This window comes from Dioscorea cayenensis, chromosome 15 (assembly GCF_009730915.1).
Source record: "Dioscorea cayenensis subsp. rotundata cultivar TDr96_F1 chromosome 15, TDr96_F1_v2_PseudoChromosome.rev07_lg8_w22 25.fasta, whole genome shotgun sequence".
Taxonomy (NCBI): Eukaryota; Viridiplantae; Streptophyta; class Magnoliopsida; order Dioscoreales; family Dioscoreaceae; genus Dioscorea; species Dioscorea cayenensis.
Genome location: NC_052485.1, coordinates 5,845,669 through 5,873,150, shown reverse-complemented (window position 1 = coordinate 5,873,150; position 27,482 = coordinate 5,845,669). Strand labels below are relative to the sequence as shown.

Genomic DNA, 27,482 nt, shown 5'->3' with positions numbered 1-27,482 from the left:
GACACGCCCTTAACTTGTTCTTGATCTTCAGGGATTGTGTCCATCTTTGATCGCATGATCTCGGCGGCCGATTCCACGGGTCGGCGATTTCATCGAGAAGAGTCGACGACCTTCTCAGCCGCGGCAACGCCAGCATCATCTCCGATGTCCTCCAGCGTCGTAGCCATGTCATCAGCGGCGGCAGACTTCGATACTGACGTCGGTACCGCCCGATGGTGTTGCTATTGTTTCATCGTCGGCCCGGCGGTGGAGAGCGAGGCGATTATTCTCCTCTTTTTCGCAAGTCTCTTCGAATGTGGCCGCCTTGAATGACCTTCCGATGATGTCATCGTCGTCCAAATTCCCGACGCCTCGTTCGTCCGGGTGCTTCGATTCTTTCGAGGGATGGCGCGGCCGATTGTGAAACGTCCTTCGAGCGCCTCCCACGGCGACAATGCGGGAAACTTCGATCGTCAATATCTGGCATGACTGCATAAGAGTTGCTGGTGACATCTTAGCCCAATGTCACCGGTGGAAAGTGCTGCGGTCGGAGGGGTTGCCATGGTCGAGGGCCCATCGTTGTCGTGGTAGGGGGTTGTTGCGATCTGCGGGGTAGGGGAGGGCTTCTCGGTCGAGGGAATGCGTCGCGGCGTGGTGGGGTGGAAGTAGGAGAACGGCGTCCGGTGCGCAGCGATAGAGGTCGCCCTCTCATCACGCCTTGAGCAAGTGGTTCGGGAGCAATGGCATCCATCCGTCGGTTGGCTCCGACAAATATTTCTTCTTCGACGTTCGCGGAACCATCTCGAGGAAACTAACATATGTAAACCAAACAATTTCAGTGAGATCATTCATTTTTAAACTATAAAAAAACTATATTTAAAGCAGTGTTTATATATTTAAACGTTATAGAATATAATTAAACGGAGAACAGAATATTTAAACCAGTATGAATAATAGTTAAACGGTAAATACTAAAGTTAAACGCTAAATAAACTGTTTAAACATTAAAGACTTATATTAAACATTGTCCATGATTTATTACCTCTTTTCCATCGAGCGATGACAAGCTCGTTTCTCACCGTCGCTTGCTTCGGTAAGTACTTTCACCGTAGTAGCGAGCATCCTTGGGATCTTACCGAAAGCGGACTTTCTTCCCCGTTCCGGTCAGCTCGTAAAACCAGGCGTTAAGCGCGACCGAGCAACCCTTAATGTACCATGTGTTGGTCTTCTTCCCGGCGCATCTATCTTGCACTCGGGCGGCCGCTTGTGGAATATCCTCCATAAGCCAGCGTGCAGTCGCCTCGCGCCCTATGCGTGATCGCCCCCATGGGTCGGTAGATCATCGGCGTAATCAGCGATCCGATTCGGAACCGAGCATGATGTATTTGGGAAGAGGGCGTCCCCGTGAGGTACACCATCGGGAGTTTGACAAAAATTATCTTCTTCTCCCCTCCGTCGAACAAGTTGCACCCGAGTGTTCTTGATGGAGTCTCTCGTGTCTCGCAGGTCTTTGATAGATACCGCCCTTGAGCGACCGACTGGTTTTCTTCTTACGAAAGACCAGCTGCGTCGCCATCGCAACGCGAGACCGAGAACGAGGGCCACATCTTGAGGTGCTGAAACTCGGCAGGCTTTCCCGATCCTCGAATTTATTGGTGCGGCCATCGCATCTTTGCAAAAGAGAATCAAGAAGGGCCTCTCTTGGTATATGGCTTCGACTCGATGAGCAGCGCAAAGCGGTGTCCTTCGAATAATCTCCCGAGTGTCGAGGGGTCATGTTAACTTTCAATTCGACTAAGGTCTCCATAGCCGGTGTCAAATAGCAACGCCCATTAACTAGGTTGACCGCCATAATCACAAGCTGCTGACAATAACAACACATTCAACATGCGGTATTGACAAAAAGTTTAAGCGGAAATATAAGGTTTTTAAAGCGGTAAACTCTCGGTTATTAAATAGAGATATAAAATGTTAAGCAGAGACCCATTTTTGTTAAGCAGAGGCGAGAATACTTAAGCAGAGACAACAAATGTTAAAGCTGTAACATCTCATTTCTTAAAGCGTCAACCTCGTTTGTAAAAAGCTGCAACCATATCAAGCGAAGCGGAAATGTACATTATAAATATTACACAAATCATAACAATCGAAAAAAACTATTTTCGATAGTGTATACATCTGAAAATGCAAAAACAAAAACCCTAGCCAGAAATCTCCTGCAGACTAACAAAACCCCGAGTAGAAATCCCCTGCGGACTTTCGATATCTTCCAACAAAAAGCAGGAGCACAAAACAAAACCGAAAAAAATCTTTCTTTGTAATGAGCAGTTAACATAAAAACCATACTCAATACCTTAGATTGCAAAGTCGATGAAATGCCAACTAGTTGCGCGGGGGACTTCTCCTTGAGATACCCGTGGAAAGGGAAAAGGCGATGAAATGCCAATTCACGGGAGGCTTCTCCGGTAGAGACAACTCGGAGGCGAGCTGGAAATGGAAAAGGCGAAGGCGTGAGTTGAGAAAAAGCGATTAAAGCGGCTCCGATAAATTCGTCTCTCGGGGTTACCCTACGGAAAAACCCCCACTTCCTCTCAAATCGCCGAGATAGGGTGCAGCCCACGACTCCCCATGCAAGGGCATTTTCGTCCAAAAAAATTTGAAACTCACTCCGTTCACATCCGTTCTAGGGGTTTGGGGGTTTGAAAAACATAGACTTTTAAAAAGGAGGGGGTTTTTGGGGATTGCAAAACTAACGGGGTGTTTTTGGCAATTTTACAAACTTAAAGGGTTTTTTTGGCAATTTCCACTTCTTTTTTTCATATTTTCATTATAGTTAAATACTATAAAATTCTATTTGCATGTAAATTAATTAAAATATATCTTAATTGGAATAATTGTGGTTAATTATCAGATATCAATGTATCATTAATTAAAATATATCTCCAAAAAGAAATTAACTATGATTGAGGTTATTGGTTGAAACATTTGACCAATAAATAGGTCCTTTTCAAAGAATAAACAAAGATTAAATTATATGACTAAATGTTATCATTTGGTCAAATTAAGATTATGATTTCATCATCATATAATAATAAGTATGAATTTGAAGAATTGTACCAAAAATTTTTATTTGTCACCCACCCATTTAAATATGGCTGAATATAACTTATATATAAAATAGGTAACTTGATATCACCCATCTCTCTTTCTAATACTACATCGTTTTACAATCATTCTTTGATAAAAACCCAAAAGTAGATCTTGCAGGGTTTTCTTTCTTCTTGTGTTTTTGGTAACTTCTTTAATGGTCTTTTGCAAAGTAAAAATTACAAAAAATAAAAATAAGGCCTCCTTAGTTTTTACTTTTTATTCAAGAACCTTTGTTTAGCAATGCATTAATAAATCCATATAAACAAGACAAATATCACAATCTAGCAAACAAATTGGCCTCTGCTCTAGAATCAAAGATGGCCTAGCTAGGACTAACTCCAAAATATTGAAATCAGAGTATCACAATCATCATCATCACACAAAGTAATTGAAAACCATTTTAAAACTCAAGGGTTCCTGCAATAATATTTTCTTGCAATCATTTACAACCACCAAAAGCAAATATAAATATACCACACAATAAAGAAAAGCATAACAAGTAATAGATACAAATATGGAGGCCGCCATTCATGTATAGAATTTAATTCTGGTTATAGCCAACATAATTCTTCTCATGTTCTAAACAAAGATTCAAAAACAAATTATGAAGACAACCATGGAAGAAGCTCACATAACACACATGGGAAAAGACATTCAAAACAAAGATTCAAAAGTAAAAGATTACATGGTTGCCAAACATCAATATTGCAGCAAGGAAACATGGATTCATGAGACACTAACTCAAGTTGCTAAAAACTCAAACATAACGTAGAAAGCATTCACGAAAAGACAAATCCTATGATAGAATGGTGAATTGCTCTCTTAACTAAAGTTCAAAAACAAATTATGAAGACAAGCATGGAAGAAGCTCAACGTTTCTTTGAGACACCAACGGTCTTTCCCCTTCTGCCGGTGGTCTTGGTGTGCTGACCCCGGACACGAAGACCCCAGTAGTGTCGCAGACCACGGTGATTCCTACAATAGAACAATATTTCACATTCTTTTAGTTACAAGTGATGGCCTAGAAATGTAAATGCTTCAATTAAATTAAGCAGTTGCTTGTTACTCAACAACCAAGGAAGGAATAGCATCAACTATTTACCAAAAGAATAAAAGGTCAAGAGAACATTTTGATAAAACCCACCCATGAAAACGGCTTAAAAGATCACAAGCAAACAAATACACACAAGAGGAGCTGGATTTTGAAAACTCATATTGCACTCCAAATTCAACAAAGGGGCACAAGTGAGTCATGCTGCCCTCATCCCAACATTTGTATTTTGAACATCAATGAACTTAAAATATTCAAAATTTAAACTTCCAGCATTTAAAGCCCTCAAGGAACAAAAGTATCATTGAAACTCAAAAATAAATTACCATCTTTGATCAAAAGAACAAAAAAAAGAAAAAAACACGCAACTTGTAAATCTACAAATTTCCAAAACCCACAATAACATCTACTTCACATATCTAAAATTTTATAATGATCAATGAGTAAAACAGGCATTCTAAAGCAAAAGGCATGAAAGTACACATGCCATATAAGAAGTTGTCATACAATACATACAAAATCACCACAAGAAGAAGCAGATTAGAAATATAATCATCTTGAGGTTTTTATCAAGTATACGTCTTCCAAAACTGAGAGACTGAAAGCCCCAATTCATATAAACTACTAAAGATTTTTATGAGTTCAACCCAAATACTTTTAGAAAAACCATCAATTTGAGTAGCATTAACAGTTCAAACAATTAAACTAAAGCGATATCATATCAAACATACAATAAGATCAGAATCAAATTATGACACATAAATTCAAAGATAGATACCGAAAGAAACAAAAATTACAAACCTGATCTTCTTCAACCGCTCAAGATCATCCCTCAGCTTCATGTCCAGAGCATTGGAAACCACCTGAGAGTACCTGCCATCCTTGTAATCCTTCTTCCTGTTCAGAAACCAATCCGGGATCTTGAACTGGCGAGGATTAGCAACAACTGTCATGATATTCTCAAGTTCCGCCGCAGAAAGCTCACCAGCCCTAAAAATTTCCAATAAAAATTTGATCTTTCAACATCTCAAAGCACCACAACCAATCCAAAATCAAGATCCCACACAATTTATCCAACAAAAAAAGAACCCTAAAAACTAAAACAATAGCAACAAAACGAACCTCTTGTTCATATCGACATCGGCCTTCTTGCAACAAATATTCGCAAATCGGCGACCAATACCCTTGATCGATGTCAACGCGAACATGATCTTCTGCTTCCCATCAACGTTGGTGTTCAGAACACGCAAAATGTGCTGGAAATCTTCGTTCGCGACCAGAGACTGCAAGATCACAGATCAAAACCATTAAAGAACCATTAGAGAGATCAAGGAGAACAAGAAGACGATCTGGAAGCTCAGATATTACCATGGCGGCGGATTAGGGTTCTCTAGCCCAAGCTCTCGCACTCGCTGAGCCGTGTCACTGAACTCAGAGAAACCCTAGATATATTAGAATGATGATATTTATAGATAAACCCTTGGTTTATCTATTAATGCCGAAAACACCCTGTGATTTCATTATTACTAATAAGTCCTTTGATTTTTATTTTTTCCATAGGGAAAAAAGAAAGTTTAGAAAATTAGTTCTAGATAGTAAATAGTTGAGAATGAAAAATAAAATTAATTGGTTTGTTTAAATTATGGTGAAGTAAAATAATTCTTAATTTTTTTTTTACTTTATATGATGAATTTAATGAATGCTTTGGTAATTTATACAGTGTAAATAATTATGTTATTTGGTTCACTCTTATTCATTTAATTGATAGATAAACTAAATATTAGTCAAAATTTTGAACTCCATTATATATGTTTATATACCATATATATATATATATGCTTATATACTGTATATATATATATATATAGTGACATATACAAGCATACTTTTTTTTTATTGTGAACAAACTATATATATTAGAGACAACCACATGTGTGTAGTGTAATCACAAACTTAACAACACATGTGTGATCATCCTGTGTGAGTTACGTTTTAAACTCATCTTAACAAGACACGAATATTTTATACAAAAAATCTAATATCAATATATATATATATATATATATATATATATCTATATTTTGGCAATGTATACAAACCACCGTATATATAAACCCTAAAATTTCAGTCATGTTTTGGAAGAAAATCAAACTCTCTATCACACTATCGCTCACTAATTGTATTATTGTAATAATAGCATGACATATACACTAACAATTGTATGTTCAGTATAATGGTATATTTTGATAAAATAAATTATCTATGTTTATAAAGCAGCAACAATTTAAAGGATATACCAATCCTATACTAAGACAATTGATGCTTTTTTCTTCTTCAAAGCCGAAGGTCAAAAGAACAGGCCAAGAACGAAATGACTATTGGTTTGTGGCTGCTCACATTTATACAAAATAATATTATAGTTTAAAGGGCATAATTACCGGTTTTCTTTTAAGAAAGGTTATATAGCATGTAAAACCAAATTTTATTAGAAAGAGCTAAATTATTGTTATCATTATTACCATTTCAATAAAAATTACCTTAACGCTTTAAGTATTAAAACTTTAAAAATTCCTTTAATTACAAGAACTACTGTTGCAAACTTTTATAGTCAATTTCTTAATTATTCTTACTCAAGTTTGGCTTTAATTACATCCTTAATTCGATTTGTCATTTATTCCATCAAACCAGATACTAAACCTAACAATCAAATTTTCCATAGCAAAACATCACAATCTAAATATAATTCAAATGACTTCCAATAATAAATGATCAAACATCTACCACTAATACCAAAAATCAATCAATAATCATCTCTATAACAAGCTCAAACCCCTAATTATGTTGAACAAGAGCTTAACTATTACCACCTGTCTTCAGGAGTACCTAATTCCAAGCACAACAAAAACAATTCAACCATTTCCTTTGATCTACTAAGTCAAGAAGCACACAAATTAAAATTTTGCTAGTCTGTGTCAAGAGCATTCATTCATAGAAATCAGGCAAAAATCTAATTAAAAGATTTAATGCTTAACTTTTAACTAATGCAAGAACATTATTGAACACATTGTTTTTATTCTGAAACAAGTCATACAAACACATTCAAAGCAATCCCAAAGATAGACAAGCCAATGTCTGGCAAGACCATGCAGATTCATCGATCTCTCAAGGCTCAACAATCATGGTCTCTGCTTCCTTCCTGATTGACTGGAAGAGCACAGAGGAAAGATAACGCTCTCCGAAACTAGGAAAAACCACCTGCATCCATAGAAGACATTGACTTAGAAACAGTATCAAGGACCCCAGATAATTATATTGTAGCTCGCCTTCATGAAAGACTTTCTCTTGATCCTCTCATGGCTATGCGAAACAGTTGAACAATGAAAATAGATGGCGAGCCAGGCCTGACGATTGATTAAGGAGGTGTTCTTCTGCTCGGTAAAAGCTTGAGCTTGAAATTAATTACAAGCCAAGATTGGCTTGAGCTTAAATTATTATATTTGTAATATAAAATATTTCATTTGAGTCATATAATCCTAATTATGAAATGTAAAATTTGGTTATATTGAAAATACAATATAGCTTATATTGTTTAGTGCATAGAACAATTTAATTTCAAGCTTTCAAGGCAAATTCAAGCTCTTAACGAAACCGAGCTAGGTTCCCGCTTTTGAAAGAGCTAAGAACAAATATATCTCAAGCTAATTTTGAGCACAAGCTGAGCCTGGCTTGTTTATAATCCTAATCTTACACTGCTGCCATGGGGGATAAAGAAAGTTCTTCAGATTTTATGAATAGTTCCCAACGAAAGTAGCAAAAGTTAAATATGGTAACCATATGTAAACTCAAAATCAACATTATCGGGTGAGATTCTCAAAGTACTTTTGAAAGCATTCACCAAGGGAAGGGATTTGTGTTGGTCAAGGTCTGAAACAAAAGGAGACTACCAAGAAATGATTTACCTCTTTTCAGATCTTTGGACCACCACAATAGTGAATAATTTTGGAGCAATAGAACTAGGGGCTGCACTTTCTATACTCCACATATGGGACAGGAAATTAAATAACTGGATTCTTTATAAGTCTTCACAGGACTAAAAAAGTTCAATGCTAACAGCAACAAAGAAGCGAGCACTGCATTTAACGACTATGTACGCTCTGGAAGAATAAGGATTGATTATCAGCAAAACATTAGCTGCCTATGTTTCACAAGTGAAGTTTTGCAAAGATATGCAATGCAATATTCATCTTGAAGGACATAGATTTTCTCAGCAATTTACTTATTTTCAGAGAACTTTCAGGATAGGAAAATTAAGATGCCAAAATAATCTCTAAAGGAATAGAAAAGGTAGATGCTTACAACAATGAGTTTCCCCTCCATTTCTGGTCTCTGGGCAAGCCTAATAGCAGCAGCAGCAGCAGCCCCAGATGAAATACCAACCTACAAAATATGTTCTACTTAGCTTCACAAACAAGAGACAAATGGCTCATCACAAGACAACATACAAACTATTACAGTACACTAAAAAGAAGAGAGCATTGACAAACTCACCAACAACCCTTCCTTCAGGGCAAGAATTTTTGCTGTCTCAATAGCTTCATCACTTGAAACCTTGCCAAGTCACCAACACAAAAATTTAGCTGTTTTGAATAATAAGATGCAAACAAATCTAGAGTAAAAGAAGTCAGAAAAAATAAATTCCACAAACTAAATCAAAATCAAGAAACAGCAAGTCGGTGGCAACATTTTTTATACATCCTCTAGCTGTCTACAAGTCAGCCCAACCCCTCTAAACTCAATGAATTAACCTCATTTTCACGTGCTTGCTAGGTTATAGGAAAATTCAACTTGTAAACTGAAGGAACTGTGGTAATGCGGATAAACAAATAAAATAATAAATAAATCCAAAACAATGTATTGTTGCATTAATGACCATATTTGTTCTTTTTATATACTTAATATTTTATGTAAGCTCACACACAAAATAAATAGTCTTATATTGCATAGAAACAATATATGCCTTCCTGAACTGATGTATTAGCCTTCCATCAGACCATGTCAAAAATTTGTCAAAGCAAATAAACCATTTCAAATTGCAAAATAAAATCATGAATGCGCACAACGTTGCCAAATGAGAATTTTGATGGCTTACCTGGACAACTTCATCAATAATATCAACATCCAAAACTCCAGGAACAAAGCCAGCCCCAATCCCCTGGATCTTGTGTGGGCCTAGAAAGCACGTATTTGGTCAAATCAAATCAAGAAAATATTGTCTAAAAATTAGTTTCCATTCCTCCAGACAGAAGGATTTATAATCTAATCTCTTTATATAAGTACAGAACGACCACCATGGGAAACATCGGAAAAAAAGGGGAACAGCTTACTGTACAAAAGTTATGGTGCAAATCAAATCCAGTTTAAACTGACGAATAAGATCTAGAAATAGCTGAAATTATTAATTGGGGGGCAATTTCTATTGGCAGCAATCAGCATAGTAATACCAAACTTGACAAACAAGTATGACATTTTTACTAGAAAAGTCAAAATTCCATTTTATCGAAATAATTCAATGGAAAATAGATAACACAATAAATAGAAAGATAAAACACACCAGGTTTTCCTCCGGATAGAATTGCACTTTCAGTTGGCTCCACACCATAGAGCTTGATTAAAAGAGAGAAAAAAAATTAGTGGAATATGTCCAGGTCAAGAAAATTGGATTTTACCTCATGAAATCCACTAGATCAATGTCTGCTCTAATTAAAAATCAATGAGGACTCTACATGGCAGCTATCAAAACAAACCTTAATATTTGGATTTTGCTCTTTGAGATACTTCCCACTTCCAGTGATTGTGCCTCCGGTCCCAATACCAGAAACAAGACCATCAATCTTACCACCGGTTGCTTTCCAGATCTCAGGCCCAGTTGTCTCGTAGTGAATCTACAGATCCATACAAATAATATCAATGAAACTATTCAAGAAAAATAAAAGCACAGTTCTTAACAACAATGTAATACCTTTGGGTTGGCAGGATTTTCAAATTGCTGAAGAATGTATGAATGGGGTGTTTTTGCTGCCAACTCCTCAGCCTTTGCAACAGCACCTTTCATGCCTGAAGCTGGATCAGTAAGAACCAACTCAGCACCAAATGCTTTCAGAATGATCCTTCTCTCAAGGGTCATAGAGGCTGGCATTGTGAGAACAAGTTTGTAACCCTTTGCAGCCGCCATGAAGGCCAGACCAATGCCAGTGTTACCACTAGTGGGCTCAATCAGGACACTCTTAACAATTCATAACACCAAAGAAAAGGAAACTGTCAGCTAAACATTCCAGCTATGAAAATAGACATGGACTTAGAAGAAATCAGTACTGAAAGTAAAGATTCAGCAAACAATCTAAATATGCTCAGGGCCAATCTAGTTACATAAAGACAGCTTTATCATAACGGCTGGTCTATAGAATTTGAGATAAACCCAGCCATATATTACCGCCTTAAGAAAAGTGACATGAACATTAGCAAATAAAATTCCTTTGCTAAAATCCTCCTGACACTTTGAAATTCACAGATGTATGGGCCAACATAGGCACTTGAAACCATGATCTTGATTGATATATTAAGCAATTAGAATGACTTTTCCACCAATGATCAATGATGAAAATGATGTTTACACAAATAACTAGCAGTCAGCACATACCAAATCTCTAGTATATGCTAATTTTGAAACTCAAATGAAAAGAGCTATCAAGTTTGTCATCCAAACATGCTATAGCTAAGAATATTATGAACAAAGGCAGATCATTCATGGACATCATGCTAAACACCCAAATTAGTCGCATTAGGTACAAAAAACAACCTTACATGCTTAGAGAAAAAAAATGAGTGTGCAAAACCAAAGTCTAACACTCTTCCTTCAATTATTATCTTCTAAAGAAAAGGTCAGAATTTGACTAGTCATTTTCAAGTCCTAAAGTTGCTAACCTTGCCAGGTGTGATAAGGCCCTTCTCCTCAGCATCAGTAATCATACTATATCCAATCCTGGTAAACAAAACATGCCGAAATCAATCAAATGTCTCCGAGCTACAACAAATCATACACAAGTTGTGATTTTTTCTCGGTAAAAAAACAAAAAGAAGGGATAAAAAGCCATTGCCTGTCCTTAACACTGGAGCAAGGCTCCATCGTCTCCAGCTTAGCAGCAATTCTAGCTCGGCAGCCAGTCACAATATTGTTTAGATACACCAACGGTGTATTCCCAATCAACTACCCATTCCAAACATGAAAAAATACTCAAAATTCAACTCCAAAACAACTCTTCACAGAAAAATTCATTGATTCAATAAATATTCTCAAAAAAATAAAAAAATAAAAAAACTCACCTCAGTGACATCCTTGGCGATCGAAGCACCAGCTTCCCCCATTTCTTCCGATTAACTGCAAATTCACCAACAAAAAAAAATACAACCACTTAAAATCCCAAAAAAATAAAGAAAAAAACGCATCAAACAAATCGAATTAGGGAGAAAGACGCCCATAAAACCAAATGTTATACCTATAAAAATCGCAGAAAAAAATCCAAGATAAACATAGATGAAACAGCATGAAACACTTGGGATCAGAACCAAAAACATCAAAAGAACCGAAGATCTCACCCAAGAGATAAAAGAAATCAAGGCGACGAGATGAAGAGAGACGATGAGGAGGAAGACCCTCAGCAAAGTCTCTCTTATAAATATATCTAAAGTCGAGCCCACGAGAAAAGGAATAAGAAAGAAAGATCCAAAAGTCATCGGGGGAATCCACAGAGCCGTCCGATCGAAACACTGAAGAGCCGGGTTGAATTTAACCGTTATTACGTTCTTGATTCACTTGGCTTGTCTTACAAGTTATTAGGATTTTTTTTTTTCTTTTAATAAATAAAGAATTTAGATTTCTTTTTATTTGGGTTTTTATTAGGTTAATTAATATCAATATTAAGTGAAATAATGATATGGATATTAGAATTTAGTGTTTTTTTTAACCTTTTTTGGTTCACAGTTTTTTTTTTTTGGGCTATTTATTGCTGTTGTTTTAATTTTTTGTAGGATTAAAGTCATTTTTTAAATTTTTTCAGATTAATTTAAATAAGAAATTTTTACTGATTTTGTTGTAATGGAAACAAATTAAAAAAAATGTAATGCTCATGGATATAAATAATTATTTTAATATATAAAAATATAAAAATATAGCACCAAAACTGATTTATACGTACAGGTTGCATATATTCTTCCAAGAAAATTCATATTTATTTTTAAACATCCACAGAAAATATGTTTATAGATATACTCCATTTGTATTTACGTATATATACATACATATTAATGTTTTAAATGTTTTTGTTATATTAAAAGTGTAAATATTATTTTATACATATAATTATGAGTTGATTTTTCAAGGGTGTATATGTAAAAATCATGATTGTTCAATAGTAAACAGTTTAGTCTTACAAAGAAATAATCAAATGAATTCAATTTTGTAGTGGTTACTATAGAAAGAAGTTTTGGTTCATCATCACCCATTAGATTGCCTCAATTTAATGATTTCTAAAATAAAAAGCAATAATATTTTAATGTAATTACTAACCGATCTATATATTATATGATTAAAAAAAAAAATTTATAAACCTATAATTAAGAATGAGCCATGTCTCAATTTTGTGGTAACTACTACGAAACCGAATCCACTAAATTATTTTTCTAATCGTCTTACATTAAAAAGAGTATGGCTAATTGGTGGGACCGATTTTTTTTTTTTTTTAAGGTATGGGTCTCACCTTTGTTTGTGTATAACAGGTCCCCCCTTCAAGTTTTCAACATTTCGTACTTTCAAATCTCGTCCTCATCCGCATGCACGACCAACCCATAAATAGACAAGCATCAAATTGCACTTTGATTTCATAGCAATAAATTACAATTGAACACTTCATCCTATAACTAATTACAACATAACTTCTATTTAATTTTTTTCTAATATAATTTCCAAATATAAACAATATAAGTTTTTCTAGCAAAGGACCATTTGGAGAATGTCAAACATATATAAATATATTTTCAAAAAAAATTATTTATTGAGTTTTTCAACATCTTATACTTGTCTTTAATCAGTCAAATAAACTTATCAATCAAATCATAATCATCATTTAGTATGTGTGATGTTGCTTTGGAAGTTATTTCAAAAATGTTGCTTTGAAAGTGGATTGATTAAAATTGGGATTTGATCTTGTGCTCAATACATAAAATATAAGATCTTGGTGGTGTTCGCAAGGTAATGAGATGTATAAATCTATAAAATATTAAGCATCGATTACACAAGACTTGTTATTTTCATACAATATATATTAATTAATATGTCCATCACGCTTGATATATTCCTATGAACATTAAAGAATTATATTAGGAATGCATAATAATTGCATGGTTTACATCTAAGCTTCTTGTTTAATTAGCTGTAACATTTAGATATATTATATAACACTAAAATATCACAAGGTAAAAATCTTTTGCTCTGTATCAAATTTTTACAATTTTGAGGGGTTGAGACAATATTGTATATTGATATAAATAAAAATTCTAACGTTATGCTTAAATGAATACCTTACAATTGAAATTAGAAATTGTTGACAAACCTTGATTTTGAAAAATCTCACAAATATTTATTATACAAGTAAATAAGTGTAATTAAAAAAAATTAAATATTAACGCTATATTTAATATAATTTTTTTTAAATGTAATAAAAAAAATTTAAATTTGTTTTTAGAAATACTCCAGGATAAGCTTATAAATCTACCTTAATATTATATAGATTAGAGTCTGGGTGTTTTTAACTTTTATTTATAAGTTGCTATTAAAGAGGATAAAAATTAATATCACTTTAGATAAGTGACTTGTTTTAGTAAAAACAAAGGCCCAATGAAATTGCAACAAAAATTTTACTTATTTTTATTAAATAATCAATAATTTAATAAAAAATTAAGAAAAAAATATAGTGTCATAAGGGACCGATACCGACTAAGAAAGGAAACATTCAAATTTTAGGTAATTACTTGTATATCAACTCATAAATCAATATGAATAAAATAGAAGCATTAATTGTCTTAATTTTAATAATTGAAAATTTTGATATGATTATATAGTTTTAATTTTTTTTTTTCTTTCATTTATAGTGAATGGTTATACTTTTCTAGGGTGTTGATATCGCATGAGACTTGACTTTAGAAACAAACAAACAAAAATATTAAATCAAGAGTTTCTATTGAGAAAGATGTTAGTAAACATTCAAAATTAGTTGTTTGTTATCAGTGGCGGAACTAGGGTCAAAACCAGTGGGTGCTAACTTTAATTTTAAAAAAATTATATTACTTCAAACTTAAAATTATAATAATTAATATTTCAAAAAATATACCATGATTATATCACTATGGGATAAGAGTTTAATTATTCCGTCAAATCCAATCTGGTTTCAATTTAAATATGAAATATTTTTATATTAATTCAAACTAAATAATAATAATAATAATAAATTTTTTAAAAAATATAAAATATATATACAGCTAACAACTATCATTACTAAGTAAAAGTTGAATCATTCGACCAAATACAATCTAGTTTTAACTAGTTCAATAATAAGACTCGTAAGATTACGACATTCAACAAAATCAAAACTGATTATAAAATTGTTTTTTAAAATTTGAAGATTTTATATAAAAAAATTATTAGAGTAAATTTTTAATTGGGTGAAGTAGCTTGTTACTATAGAATCTAAAAAATAAGTCCATGATATCCAAGATTATATTAAATATAAACATATAAATATGTTCATATTAATTAGAAATATAAATATAATATATATATATAAGTATATATGTGATATATGTGTGTGTGTATATATATATATATATATTGTACAAGATGGGGCCAAGGGGTGCTTGAGCACCCCCTTGACCCCCCTCCTTACGCCCCTGTTTGGAGTTACTATTTTATTTTATTTTATATTTTTTATGAAACAAAAATATTAAATCCAGAGTTTCTATTTGAGAAAGATGTTAGGAAACATTCAAATTAGTAGTTTGTTATAATTACATTTGTTTTGGTTTCTTGTGAAAAGAGACTTCATGGAATATTATCATGTCATTGTTTTTATTGTTATTATCTTTTAACCTTCCACAGTGGGGTAAGCCCTACTGGAACAACAGTCTTTTAATTGTTAATATTTAAAAATAAGAGTATCTTGTAAACACAATTTGAAAATACATTATCATGGGAATAAGAATTTTTTTTTTTTTTTTTACTTTTAAACTCTTGTAAAATAGATAATTATTAATATAATCTCATAAAAATTATATTGGTTTATAATCACTCCTTAAAAGATATTTTTATTTGCTTATATTTTTTAAAGTCAAAAATCAATTTGTAATCTTTATGAAAATATAGATTTATTTTTGTTTTTTTTTCTCAAAATGATTGAAGAAAATAATAATATTTTGGTTTTTTTTATAAAAATTTTGTTGACTTTTGGTCCAAGGCTAAATAAGTAATTTTTTGTAAGTAAATATCTGTTTTATAGGAGCATACAATTAATTTTTTATATGTTTGTGGGGGCATGTAGGGGGGACAAAGAGATTTTTTTTAATTGGGTTTTTTTGACAATAACTCTTTGTTCCCTAATCTAGAAATGGTCATACTTTGTTATGTATTTTTTGGAAGCTTATCTCATGTTATTTGCATCAAAAACAACACTTCATGCAGGTTCATGAATAGATATTTCAGAAATAACACAAGCATGAATAGATATTTCAGAAATAACACAAGTTATAGTCTACAAGTTTTGATTGACAAGTACATGCAAATCTATTCCCACCAATAAATGTTTATGGACTTCAAGTCTATTGAATAATGATGTTGAAAATGCCAACCAAGTGCCTTGATTTTCATTGGACCACAAAAATGGAACATTTCCAAGTCCATCATATTTAATTATTAAAGTTTATACCAGTTTTTTTTTATTGCCATATGTAGCTCACAAAAATGGAACATTTCCAAATCCAACTTATTAATGATGCAGCTCACATCATTTAATCATGTGAATTGTTCTCGGGTGTTTTACAATTTCCTCAAGGGCAAATAGGGCATGAGCAATTTATAATTCAATTATCTATAGTAATCTAATCCCATGTTTGGGCAACCAACTATTAGAACGGTAATGGCACTGTAGATAATCCAATTATCTACAGTTAAGGAGTTGTATTACCCCCAAAATTGGGAGGAATGTGGAGTAATGAATAGTTTTCATGATGAAATGACATTTTACCCCTAATTAGATTTAATTAAATATATTAGTAATTTAAATAATTAATTATAATAATTAAAATAAATAATACTTAACAAAATGGACTAATTTAAGTATTTAGTTAGAATAATTAAAAAATTATAAGTAATATGAATTATGTAATATAGTCATTAAAGTGAAATGACGTTTTTGCCCTTAATGGATATCTAATCAAATAAAATAATTAATTTACGTATTTAATTAGTATAATTAAAGTGAAATGACACTTTTACCCTTGAGACATATTTAATTAAGTAAAAATTATTAAATAATTATAATAATCATGAAAGAGATATTGGTAATAATGATGAAAGAGATATTTAATTTAAATATTTAATCATAATAATTATTTTTAACAATGATATTGAAATATTTTATAAATAAAAAAATTATCATTGAATATTATTCATTATTATATATATATTATTTATTTGTATTAAGGGCATTAAGGTAATTTTGTCACATTTTTAAATTTTACATCTTTTCATTCCCTATGACACTACTTCCAACCAAACACAATTTTTATTCACAATCCTATTTCTACAGTTTTATTCTCTTTCCCTTTCCCATTCCCATTCACATTCCCATTTCATGAACCAAACGCCATATAAGAGTTGTGGGGTGTGTAGTTCACTTTCATAGAAAAAAAAAAAATTGGTAGAATACCTTATTTAATCTATATAATATATTTCTCTTTATTATAATTTTTCCTCAAAAGGTCATTTTATCTAAAAATGTCATGTCAGCATGACAAAATAGGACGGATGCCAGGGTGAGGGACTTGATTTATCACATCTGAATAATAAAGGGATTTTTTGAGGACAAATTATACTCGAGGGACTAAAGGGAAAGTCGAATATATTATAGGGACTAAATAGAATATTCTAAAATTTTTTTGAAAATGGTAAACTCATGTCACATAAAACTCTTGTTTTTAAAAATCCTTAAATATGAGTATACAAATTTATTTTTCTGAGTTACTTTGTTATTTATCATGGAGATTGTTTAATTAAATGAGCTATTCAACAAGTATTCTGGTCAAGTTTTTGTTCACTCATTCATATTTGATGGATTAAGACAATATGAGTAAATATTTCAAAATCCATTTGCATGTATATATATACATAAAAATTTGTATTTTTTTATAAAATAAATTACAAGGTTGGTTAGTTAAAATGGGGCCTTAAGCAAAATAATATATATATTTTTAATTATTTTTATTAAATAATAAATTATATAATAAAAATTATGCACATTAAATCTGATGATTAGATAAAATGAATGTAATTTAATATATAGGGTACAAATCTTAAGAGGGTACCAAACTATGGCTAAATATCAAAATGGATGCCACACTTCAATTCATATCTTTTTAAATACCACACTTTAATTTCGTTTTGACGGGAGGATTAGGGGTGAGCAAAAAAATCCGGATCCGATGATCCGATCTTTTATTCGATTTTTTAACCCAAATTTTTTGGATATCCGATCCAAATTTTTTAAATGAAAACCAAGTCGGATCCGGATCGGGAGAAATTAAAAATCGGGTATGTGAATCCAATCCGGTTTTTACTTTTTATATTCTTATATATGGATATATAATAATTTTAAATTTTATATGGTCTAAAAAGTAAAAAAAAATTAAAATTAAAATCCCTCATCATATATATATATATATATATATATATATATATATATATATATATATATATATATATATATATATATATATATATATTATAATAAATTTAAATTCTTGGGGAGTTAAAAAGTAAAAATCCAAATCCCTACCTCGGGCCATCACCCTGCCTATTCTCAGTAGCCTCCATCCAAATCTTTTCTATCTCTAGCAACCAATGATCTTGATGCTTCTGGAGATATTTGATTTTTTTTTTTTTATCTAATGCCTAAAATTGATAAAGCTCTTTATTTGTTATGACTTTTGTTGTGTGGAGAAATAATATAAGAGTTTAATGTCTTTTATAAGTTATAAATTTTTCATATTTGTTTTTTTATGTAATGTTATATAAAACAAATTTAGTAGATAAAACTTAAATTTGGATCCAGATATCCGATTCGGTTCTAACCGGGTACCTAATTTTCGATACCCGATTTAAATCGGATCAGATACGTGTCAAGTTTTTGCGGATCCCAAAAACCAGGTAAAAATCAGATCAAGTACTTGGTTTTACTCACCCCTAATAAGAGGTGCATAGTTTGTTTCTGAAATAAAAATAAATAAAGAAAAATAGATAAAGAAGAGAGTACCTTTAATAGAATAGAAAGCGTTGTATCACAGAGGAGAAGATGTGATGTGAGATGAGGGAGGAGAAACAAATGTCCTTATCTTTTCAGACGAGTAGAATTAAATTAAGATAGTAATGCTTGAACCTATTGTTATATAACATATAGAGATTGCACCCCCAAATAAAATTACAAGAGGCTAGAAATAAAAACAAAACTTTGTGCAGCATTAGCTGTTGTGATCTTTCTGGTCTTCTTGCTGAACAATTGCATGTTGAGCCTTTGCCAAAAAAGGCAAGTTTATTCAATTAAATATTATCGCTGACCTTTACCACGGCCTCTTCCTCGGCATCTACCTCCATCTCCATATTTTACCTTAGCAAAGAACTCTGAAGCAAAATAGAAACAATCAATTTTCTGACCACAAATTTAAGATTGTTGTTATATATCATATGTCAGTGATCTGATTTTGTAGTGAATTTTAGAAAGGTTATAAATATGCAATGCTAGGTGTAGCTTCACAAGGAAAGAATACATGATGTGATTGTCTGTTTGTTTATATTGAAGCAAATCAGCAACAAAAGATGCAAATTAAAGAGAAAACTTCCAATCTTTTAAAAAAGCAAGGTATTAGTCCCATCGTGAAAAGGAGCTATAAAATAGTCTATAAACATTTCATTGAAGACCCCAATTCAATTCACACCTAATAAAACCATTTGTAAGCCAATAGGTTTGTTGGATGAAAATCCCCAATTAATCTACCATGATGAACAATATGGTTATCTTTAAGATACAAGAAGCATACAAAGTACTACACTAGATTAATCAATATAGAAGAAAACAACCTTGGAATCCGTAAGCTGCGGTGACTTCCATATTTTGCCTGTAGGCATACTGAACGATCAGAGCATAGAAAAGTAATTTTGAAATAATCATCAGACAACACCTGAGGAAATTTTTACACCATCATTACTCTAAAAAGAACATTCAGAAGTTCACTTCAATGAACAATGTGAACTTCTCTTAAAGACATATTTTCCAAGCACAAGAATAAATCTAGAAGGCATGTCCATGAAACCAAATAACAATGGCAGCAAAAGCAATACCATGGAAAAAGACACCCCTTTCAAAATGTAACATATGAAAAGTTTTAGTTAAGTTTTCCAAAGATATTTATGAAAACAAACCTCCCAGATACCATAATAGAAAGTTTATTTTCAAACAAAGCCATCCCAAAGAGGTCCTTTTCCTCAATTAAACCATAAAAGAAAGTTCACTTTTTTTACTGAAGTCAAAGATTCTTCAGATCATTACAAAGAAGGGTTGTCGAGTAAAAAACCAAATACTCAGTGACTCAGTGTTTGAAGCGAACATGCATTCAATTTGCAGAACTAAGCCTTTCAACGGCTTCGAACAAGGTGTCAATAATTTCTGAAACAAGGTGTCTTTCAAACTTTAGTGACAGTTCCCTCAATTCTTACACTTTAACTTGTGGAGGGTATATACCTAAATGTCAATGTCAAATGATCAAATTAAACATGAACCCTCCATAAGAATAGAGACAATGTAAGTTCATCATACAGCGGTTTGTACACATTATGCAACTTAGCACATTAATCTGTGATGCCGGCATCAACTTGTAAGCATTGAAATAAAGATTTAAAACTCAAAAAGCACATGATGCAACAACATAATCTCCATCAGAAGTCACCTTAATTTTTGTTGTGGTAGTCTCAAACTTCAAATCTTGGATCAAATCCACCCTTTGTAGATAACCTAGCATTATTTAAAAATTGGTTAAAGGGAAATTCCACCATTAAACCAAATAGCACCAAAAACTACACTAAACTATCCGAACATTAAAAAAAGACAATATCAGTGGATATTATTGAATCTTTCACAAGAAAACAATAGTATGAATTCATTCTATTCTTATGTTTCCCTAGAAAAGATCAAATATGCCAACTTTACTAGTTATATTTCACATAAAAGCATGATTCTAACCGACAAAATAACATAATAATTCTAAGTATTATAAGAACATCTTTGTCTTTGCGAAGGGATTTGAACTTCTTGGGAGTGAGCCATGAGGCTAGAGAGCGTTGGCCAGAGATGGAGTAGAGCTTCACACCATTAATGGAAGTGGAGTTGATCTTCCCACCATAGCTTGCCATGGACGGCACACTAGGGTTTGCCACCAAAATCAAAAGGTTATTAATATGCATGGTTCATTCATAACAATGTCAGAAGGTTAAAATATTTCTGCGTTGGACTATTATGTGCTTTGATTAACAATGAATAGAAAAAGTTACAGAGTATTATAAGGCAACAAGACATGCAAGCACCAGTACAGTTATTCTTATTGTAAATCAACAAAAAGTTTTACTAAAGTGTGCATGGAATAAGCATCATTGTTTAAAGAAATACATATATTCTTTCTTTCTTGAACCAAGAGCTAAAACCTCAAACTAGATAATTAATACATAGGATGAATAATCAAATTCAATTGCTTCTTCAATCATATTCAAGTCGAACTTCAAATTTAAAGATATTTTCAGGCTGACTAGTCAAGTAGGGTGCATAATTAAACTAAACAATTGACAACCAAGTAGAAGAGTAAGTAAAGACTTGGGATGGAACCTGAGTAAGCTGCCAAAGGAGTAGACTTGGGGAATCTACCAATTTAGCAGACTTGGGATGGAACCAAATAAGCAGGCTGCCAATTGAGTAGTAGACTTGGGCAGACTTGGGATGGAAATAATTTTAGTTGAAATATAAATGCGGACATTAAATATAATAACAGTGAGTGAAAAAAAGACAAGTCAACCAACAATTTGAAAAAAGTAATGGAGCTAATGGAAAATACATGGGATGAATTCAGTCACTACAAGGACACAAAGATGTAAAACTTATATATTCTCTTGGTGGGTCTCATCAACTCAGATTGGTAAATGATACTTGTATAGTTTCCTTACTTTATATAAAATAAGCAGCACATTTAATTAAAATATAAAAAATAAAAACTAAAAAAACATGTTGGAATGGTTCCCACACAAAAATGTAATGACATTATCACGGAGAAGACAGATTCAATGCCTGGATTCTATCCGCAGGGAGATTTGTCACACTTCTATGACGCTTGCTCAATTGTGTTGTCCGTGACTTTGGATTCTTTCTTTACTGAACACCAGGTGCAGCAACTTGTCCATCTTAAGCTTTTTAATTCAATTATAAAAGAATATTTGAGATCGTTTGTAGTCTATGATCATGAATCATATCAATTAATTCAAAGTATGCAAAAAACCTAATTGGCACTTCAAATAATTTATTCATCATATGGCCTTCCACCAAAAAAACTAGAGAAACTTCAGGGAAAATGCAGGCCTTTGTGAAGTTATTCTACAACATTCATTATGGCATTGTTTTGATCTAACAACAGCAAAAAGAATGGCAATGGCTCACCAGTTAGCAAGTGAGTGTAGTATAATAAATCATTCCCAGCAAGGCCTTCAATCAGATCCCACAATTGCTTCCCATCCAGAACCTTCCTTAAAACTTGGATACCCTGCAAAAGGGGGAAAATCATTTTTTAGGCAAAAAAAAATCAATAAATAGATTAAAAACACAATAAATCATTCACCCAGCCAAGCGACTACATTCAATGGTGAAAACGCACCAAATTCTAACGCATGGCAAGAAAATTATATAAAGCATCTGGCTTATATGATTAGAGACCTACACTGAATTGATCAGATCCACATCATAGTAATTCATTTTAAATATTTTACTATAATCGTTGTTTGCATCCTCGCAATCCATCAACATCTCAATGGTCACCAGTGCTAAACTCATTACTCCTTTTTCAAAATCCTAGTCCTTCTCCTTTTTCCCAAATCCTAAGGCTTGGTCAAAAACTCTGCCACAATGCCGTAAGTTCATGACGTCTGCCTCAACATTCGCCGCGACACGATCCAGCTGCCTCACCACGCTAGCTACCACAATTGCCCCGCCTGCCTCACTGCATTGGGTGCCAAAACTACCACGCCGACCTGGTGTTGAGATGTAAGTAGTTCATACCTGCTCATTTCCTCAAAAGTCCTAGCTTTTGTGTGCTTTTCTTTTGATTTTGTACACAATGTGTTTGTTTTACTGATTCTTTGGATTCTTCAATGTGGGATTGGTGACTGTAAATTCTAGGGATATGCTGGCAATAAGTCAGCAGTGTTTTCTTTGCAGCTTCTAGGCTATGATGTGGATCCAATCAATTCAATGCGGTTCTATGATCATATTGGCAAGATGCTTTATATAATTCCCTTGCCAGGGCCTTAGAATTTGGTGTGTTTTCACCATTGAAAATAAAACTATCAATCACAATTATACATGTAAATGAAAATAGATTTATTCCATGTGGTGGGAAAAGGACTAAAGGGAGGCATGGTACCAACTCCGGAAGCTCTCGCCGGTGTTGCGTAACATCCGATCTCCGAATGCCCAATCCAAACCCGATGGACACGAGCCCCCTGCCCAAGCAAGCTCTCTGAACATAAAAAAAATATAATTTGTTATATCATTTTCTTATAATTAATTTCAAGCCATTAATTTAGATGAGTTCTATAGCCAGTGAAGTAGGACAACTCAAGTTCATGTAAACACTCACCCACATGGTTTCAAAAGTCTACAAAGTTAATGTTTATTACTAATCTTAAATTGATACAACTATAATATGATGTTATATAGTTCGGGTACCAAATAAAGTTTGAAAGTTGATTGGAACAAAATTGCATCTTATTCATCTTTAACTTATTAATTAATGATGTTTGTTAAGAATTATAACTAAAAAAATTCAAGAGAAAGTAAAGTTATTAACATAACAATAAAAGTCATAATTATTGTTTTACATGAAACTAAACAGACATCTAATAAATGATAAAACAAGAACATTTCAAAAGTAGCACCAATAAAGCTCTATGGTCTTCTATTAAGATACACATGGAAACAGTGAAGCTTAGGCAAAAATTTTATGACTTAGCGTACCTACATTAAGACCATTGATGATTTAAACTTTGCAATTGAAAGCACAACTCATTTTAACCCCCCCTGAAACTAACAAACTCAAAGTATGATTACAAATTAGATTTCTCTTCTTCGGTAAGATCTTTAATAAACTAAAATTCCAAGATGAAAAGCCATGGTGATGGGCCTTAGATGAATTCTTGATCTGACATGCAAACAAAAATTAGTTGATATCGCATGAGACTTGACTTTAGAAACAAACAAACAAAAATATTAAATCAAGAGTTTCTAATGAGAAATATGTTAGGAAACATTCAAAATTAGTTGTTTGTTATAATTGCATTTATTTTGATTTCTTGTGAAAAGAGTCTTCATGGAATATTATCATGTTATTGTGAGTTACTATTATTACGTTTGAAATACAATGTTAATAATAAATATTAAATCAAGAGTTTCTATATGAGAAAGATGTTGGAAACATTCAAAATTAGTAGTTTGTTATAATTGCATTTGTTTTGGTTTCTTGTGAAAAGAGTCTTCATTGAATATTATCATGTCATTAATTATTTGTTTTGGTTTCTCATGAAAAGAGTCTTAATTGAATATTATCATGTCATTGTCTTTATTGTTATTATCTTTTAACACAATGTTATTATTATTTTTTTAAAATGCGACAAGTGCATAAACAACTAGGGGTATGCTCACAAGGGCAATATAGATCGGTCCATGCGCTCTCAACTAGTTGAAAAGAGGATTAAGCTACAAGCCCGCATAATTAAACCTTTCGCAGTGGGGTAAGCACTACTGGACCAAAAGTCGTTTGATTGTTAATATTTAAAAATAAGAGTAACTTGTCAACACAATTTGAACACATTTCTCAAAACTAATACATTTGCCTGGAAATAAGTTTATTTTTAAATTACTTTTATACTCTTGTAAAATAGATAATTACTAATATAATCTCATAAAAACCATATTGGTTTATAATTATTCCTTAAAAGATATTTTTATATGCTTATATTTTTTAAAGTCAAAAAATCAATTTATAAGCTTTATGAAAATTTGTTTTTCTCTCAAAATGATTGAAGAAAATAATAATATTTTGGTTTTTTTCATAAAAATTTTGTTGACTTTTGGTCCAAGGCTAAATAAGTAAATTTTTGTAAGTAAATATCTGTTGTATAGGGGCATATAATTAATTTTTTATATGTTTGTAGGGGCATGTAAGGGCATGTAAGGGGGAAAAGAGACTTTTTGTATTCTTTTGAAAATTTTTTTGACAAAAACTCTTTGCTTCCTAATTTAGAAATGGTCATACTTTGTTATATATTTTTTGGAAACTTATCTCGTGTTATTTGGATAAAAAACAACACTTCATGCAGGTTCATAAATATGTATTTTAGAAACAACACAAGTTATAGTCCACAAGTTTTGATTAACAAGTACTTGCAGATCTATTCCCACTAAGGGTGGACATGGGCTGAGCTGGGTCAGGTTTGGGCTCGGCCAGACTAAAAAATGCAACCCATATATTCAGGTCGGGTTGGGCTGGGTCATGTTCGGGCCAAATTATTTCGGGCCAAACCTGACCCATTTGATTTTCATTGGCCCGGTCCCAACTTAGCCCGACGCAAAAAATAAATAAGTTTTTATAAAATAATAAAAATAACTAAATAAAACCATTATTACAACCCCTCAAATTTTGTTACACAATTAAATAAAAAGACAAAATTAGATGAATAAGAATGCACATATCCCTACACATACATATATTAAAAAACCAAAAGCAAAGTCTAGAAAGTTACATAGTATTTTCAAACATATATTTTTTTTATTATATATATTATAAATATATATATTATTTATTTATTCGGGTCAGGTCGGATTGGGTTGGGCTAAAATTCATCTAACCCAAGCCCAACCCGAAATTCACTCAGGCCTACATATTTTAGCCCAACCCGACTCTTTGAACCAACTTTTTAAACCCATATTTTATATTTTTTGGGCTAGGCTCGGGCCAGCCCATGGGTCACCCAGCCCATGTCCACCCCTAATTCCCACCAATAAATGTTTTGGACTTCAAGTCTAGTGAACAATGATGTTGAAAATGCCAACCAAGTGCCTTGATTTTTATTGGACCACAAAAATGGAATATTTCCAAGTCCAACATATTAATTAGGGAAAATTACTGTTTACCCCTCGTGAATTTTAACTTCCCTTTTACCCCATATCGTTCACTTGAAATGCGACCATGTCAATTCAGCCACGGTCTCCACTACCGATGTCAAGTAACATCACCCATTAACTAGATTGACAGCCATAATCACAAGCTTGTGACAATAACAACACATTCAGCCATCCGTATTCACAAATTGTTAAGCGGAAATATAAGTTGTTAAACGGTAAACTCTCAAGTCTTAAACAGTGATATCACTTGTTAAACATAGACCTATATTATTAAATAGGGATGCCAATATTTAAATGGAGACGACAAAACTTAAACGATAAAAGCTCATTCTTTAAACGGAGACCTCATTTGTACAACTGTAACCATATCAATTGAAAGGGGAAACATACATTATAAACATTACATAAATCACAACAATCGAAAAACTATTTCGATCGTGTACACAGACAAAAATGTAAAACAAAACAAAACCCTAGCTGAGAAATCTCCCTGCAGACTAACAAAACCCCAGCCGATAAATTCCTCTGTAGGCTTCAATGTCTTCCAGTAAAAACAAAATCACAAAACAAAACCGAAAAATGTTTCTTTGTAACAGAATAGTTAACATAAAACCATAATCAATACCTTAGATTGTAAACTGATGAAATGCCGAATACTTGCGCGGGACTTCTCCTTCGAGACACCGGTGGAAAGGAAAAAGCTGAATTTTACAGAGAATGTGCAAAAATGGCTGGAGACACGAGTTGAGAGAAGACAAGCAAATGGCTCAAATGGCTGTAGCCCTAAGAAACCCCCCCTCCCCCTACTTCCTCTCACACCGCCGAAATGGCTGCAGCCACGACTTCACGTGCAAGGGTATTTTCGTCCATAAAATTTAAAAATCACTCTGTTAACCACCGTTACATACTTTGGGGGTTTCAAAATCATGGAGTGTAAAAGGAAGGGGGTTTTGGGGATTGCAAAATTATGGGGGTTTTTTGGTAATATGGCAAACTTAGGGGTTTTTTTTTGCAATTTCCACTATTAATTATTAAAGTTTATAGGTTTTTTTATTGTCATATGTAGCTCACAAAAATGGAACATTTACAAATTCAACTTATTAAATGATGCAGCTCACATCATTTAATCATGTGAATTGTTCATGGGTGCTTTACACTTTCCTCAAGCGCAAATAGGGCACGAGCAATTTATAGGAGTCGAGGGGTTTGTAGTTCACTCTCGTAGAAAAAAAATACTGGAAACTGTTAAGTCACCTTACATAAAACTTCTGTTTTTAAAAGTTCTTAAATATAAGAATGATAATTTATTTTTCTTTCAAATAAAAGCTTAAAAGTTTGATTTCTTTCTAATTCAATGCTTCATAGGTCATGACTAATCCATGTTTGTATATAAAAAATTCATACTTCTAATGATTTTTAGTGATTTGATAAATTGAGAAGGCAAATGTTGTACCCAGTCCAAATTTGGACCTAGAATCTTCTCTTATTTATGTGAA

The 27,482-nt window shown here is 32.7% G+C and overlaps 2 protein-coding genes across 2 annotated transcripts; both read right to left on the bottom strand.

Moving 5' to 3' along the window:
- Window positions 1-3,661: 3,661 nt before the first annotated feature.
- LOC120276759 (40S ribosomal protein S18-like) lies at window positions 3,662-5,623 on the bottom strand. Its single transcript, XM_039283450.1, has 4 exons — window positions 5,546-5,623; window positions 5,300-5,460; window positions 4,979-5,167; window positions 3,662-4,101 (listed from the first exon to the last, which is right to left on the bottom strand). The coding sequence occupies exons 1-4, from the start codon at window positions 5,546-5,548 to the stop codon at window positions 3,996-3,998; spliced, it is 459 nt and encodes a 152-aa protein (XP_039139384.1). The 5' UTR covers window positions 5,549-5,623; the 3' UTR covers window positions 3,662-3,995.
- A 1,562-nt stretch (window positions 5,624-7,185) lies between these two features.
- Window positions 7,186-11,967, bottom strand: LOC120277461 (cysteine synthase). Its single transcript, XM_039284318.1, has 11 exons — window positions 11,831-11,967; window positions 11,558-11,612; window positions 11,332-11,441; window positions 11,159-11,216; window positions 10,197-10,460; window positions 9,982-10,119; window positions 9,789-9,840; window positions 9,327-9,406; window positions 8,726-8,785; window positions 8,534-8,614; window positions 7,186-7,432 (listed from the first exon to the last, which is right to left on the bottom strand). Exons 2-11 carry the CDS (start codon window positions 11,597-11,599, stop codon window positions 7,340-7,342), a joined length of 978 nt encoding a protein of 325 aa, XP_039140252.1. The 5' UTR covers window positions 11,600-11,612; window positions 11,831-11,967; the 3' UTR covers window positions 7,186-7,339.
- Window positions 11,968-27,482: the final 15,515 nt, after the last annotated feature.